At 41.9% G+C, this 1347-nt stretch overlaps 1 protein-coding gene across 1 annotated transcript in view; it reads right to left on the minus strand.

The window, feature by feature from the left end:
* The window catches only part of DMXL2 (Dmx like 2), a 160660-nt gene that overhangs the window by 26725 nt on the left and 132588 nt on the right, over positions 1–1347 (minus strand). Inside the window, exon 29 of the mRNA XM_013006336.2 lies at positions 294–424. Coding sequence (XP_012861790.1) covers positions 294–424 — 131 coding nt within the window. The remainder of the gene's footprint in view (positions 1–293; positions 425–1347) is intronic.

A 1347-nucleotide genomic window follows, 5' to 3' on the forward strand; every position in this document is an offset into this window, starting at 1 on the left:
TATTTCTGATGGTCTTAGGAACCGAGACACTGCTCCTCTATCCGTCTCCAGGTGGGTCCGCCCACCTGGAGATACGTCCACATACAGGGCCCCACAACATGAGGAACTGTATTAAAGGGTCATGGCATGAGGAAGGTTGAGAACCACTGCTCTAGAGATTTACCTAGTAAAAACACAGGATCATTGATCTAAAAACGTAATTTAATTCCTGTATGGATTCACGTCAACAACGCTACTGCAAGTTAGCAGGCTTTTCTACGAAAGTGAAGCAGGGAACAAAAAGGCGTATCTACCTATAGGAGTTTGGGTCTTGGTGCTCCTGGATTTGTACATCTGAAAAAAAAGCATCATCTTCTTCATCGTCACTGTGAAGGCTTTCATCTGAATCATAGATCACACCACTATCAGACAAAGGGAGAAACGGCTGCAAGAAAAGACAAAGTTACTTTTTTAATATACAACTGACTCATTTTCTCCTAGTTTGAAATGAACCTTTTTCCATAGTAGCAAACTATATAACATTTTCTTTCATAAATGAGTATAGGCATAGAAAGGCTAAAACTCTTAAAGGCTAAACAGCTATAAATCTTAGATTCAATAAACTGAGTAGCTAGATGCAACATAAATATTTACTTAAAGGAACTAACTCTAAAATGTTTTTTAAAATTAATGAAACCTAGCAGGGAAGCAACAAAGCCACATGGAAGAGGCATACCAGCCTGCGTGATCAGTAGGTGTCGACAGGATTAGGTATCAGGCATCACAAGACCCAAAACAAATAAACATATTGATGGGAACAAGTGGGGTCAAAGTGGATACCCAAAGACCATCTGTAGACAAATGGACATCCCCTCACAGAAGGGCCACAAGGAAGGGAAGAACTAGCCAGGGTGCAGTCTAGCACCTACAAAACACACAACATTCCTCTAGTTCTTTAATGCTTCCTCCCTCCCACTTTCATGGCCCCAGTGCTACCTTACACATCCAGCTAGACCAGAGCAAGTACACTGGTACTGATAAGAGCTCTTAACAGACAATCCAAGACAGAAAAACCCCTTGGGAACAATAATGGGAGTGGCGATGCCATGAGGGTAGGGGGAAGGTGGGGGAGAAAGGGGGAACCAATTACAATGATCAATGTCTAATACCCCACACACACACAAACACCCCAGGGGGACGAACATCAGAAACATGGGTGAAGGGAGACAGCAGACAATGTAAGATATGACAACAATAATAATTTATTATTTATCACGGGTTCATAAGGGTGGGAAGGTGGGGAGGGAGGTAAAAAAAAGAGGAGCTGATACCAAGAGTTCAAGTAGAAAGAAAATGTTTTGAAAATGA

The sequence above is a fragment of the Echinops telfairi genome, unplaced genomic scaffold (genome assembly GCF_000313985.2).
Source record: "Echinops telfairi isolate 266 unplaced genomic scaffold, ASM31398v2 ScPeMD7_8;HRSCAF=38, whole genome shotgun sequence".
Taxonomy (NCBI): Eukaryota; Metazoa; Chordata; class Mammalia; order Afrosoricida; family Tenrecidae; genus Echinops; species Echinops telfairi.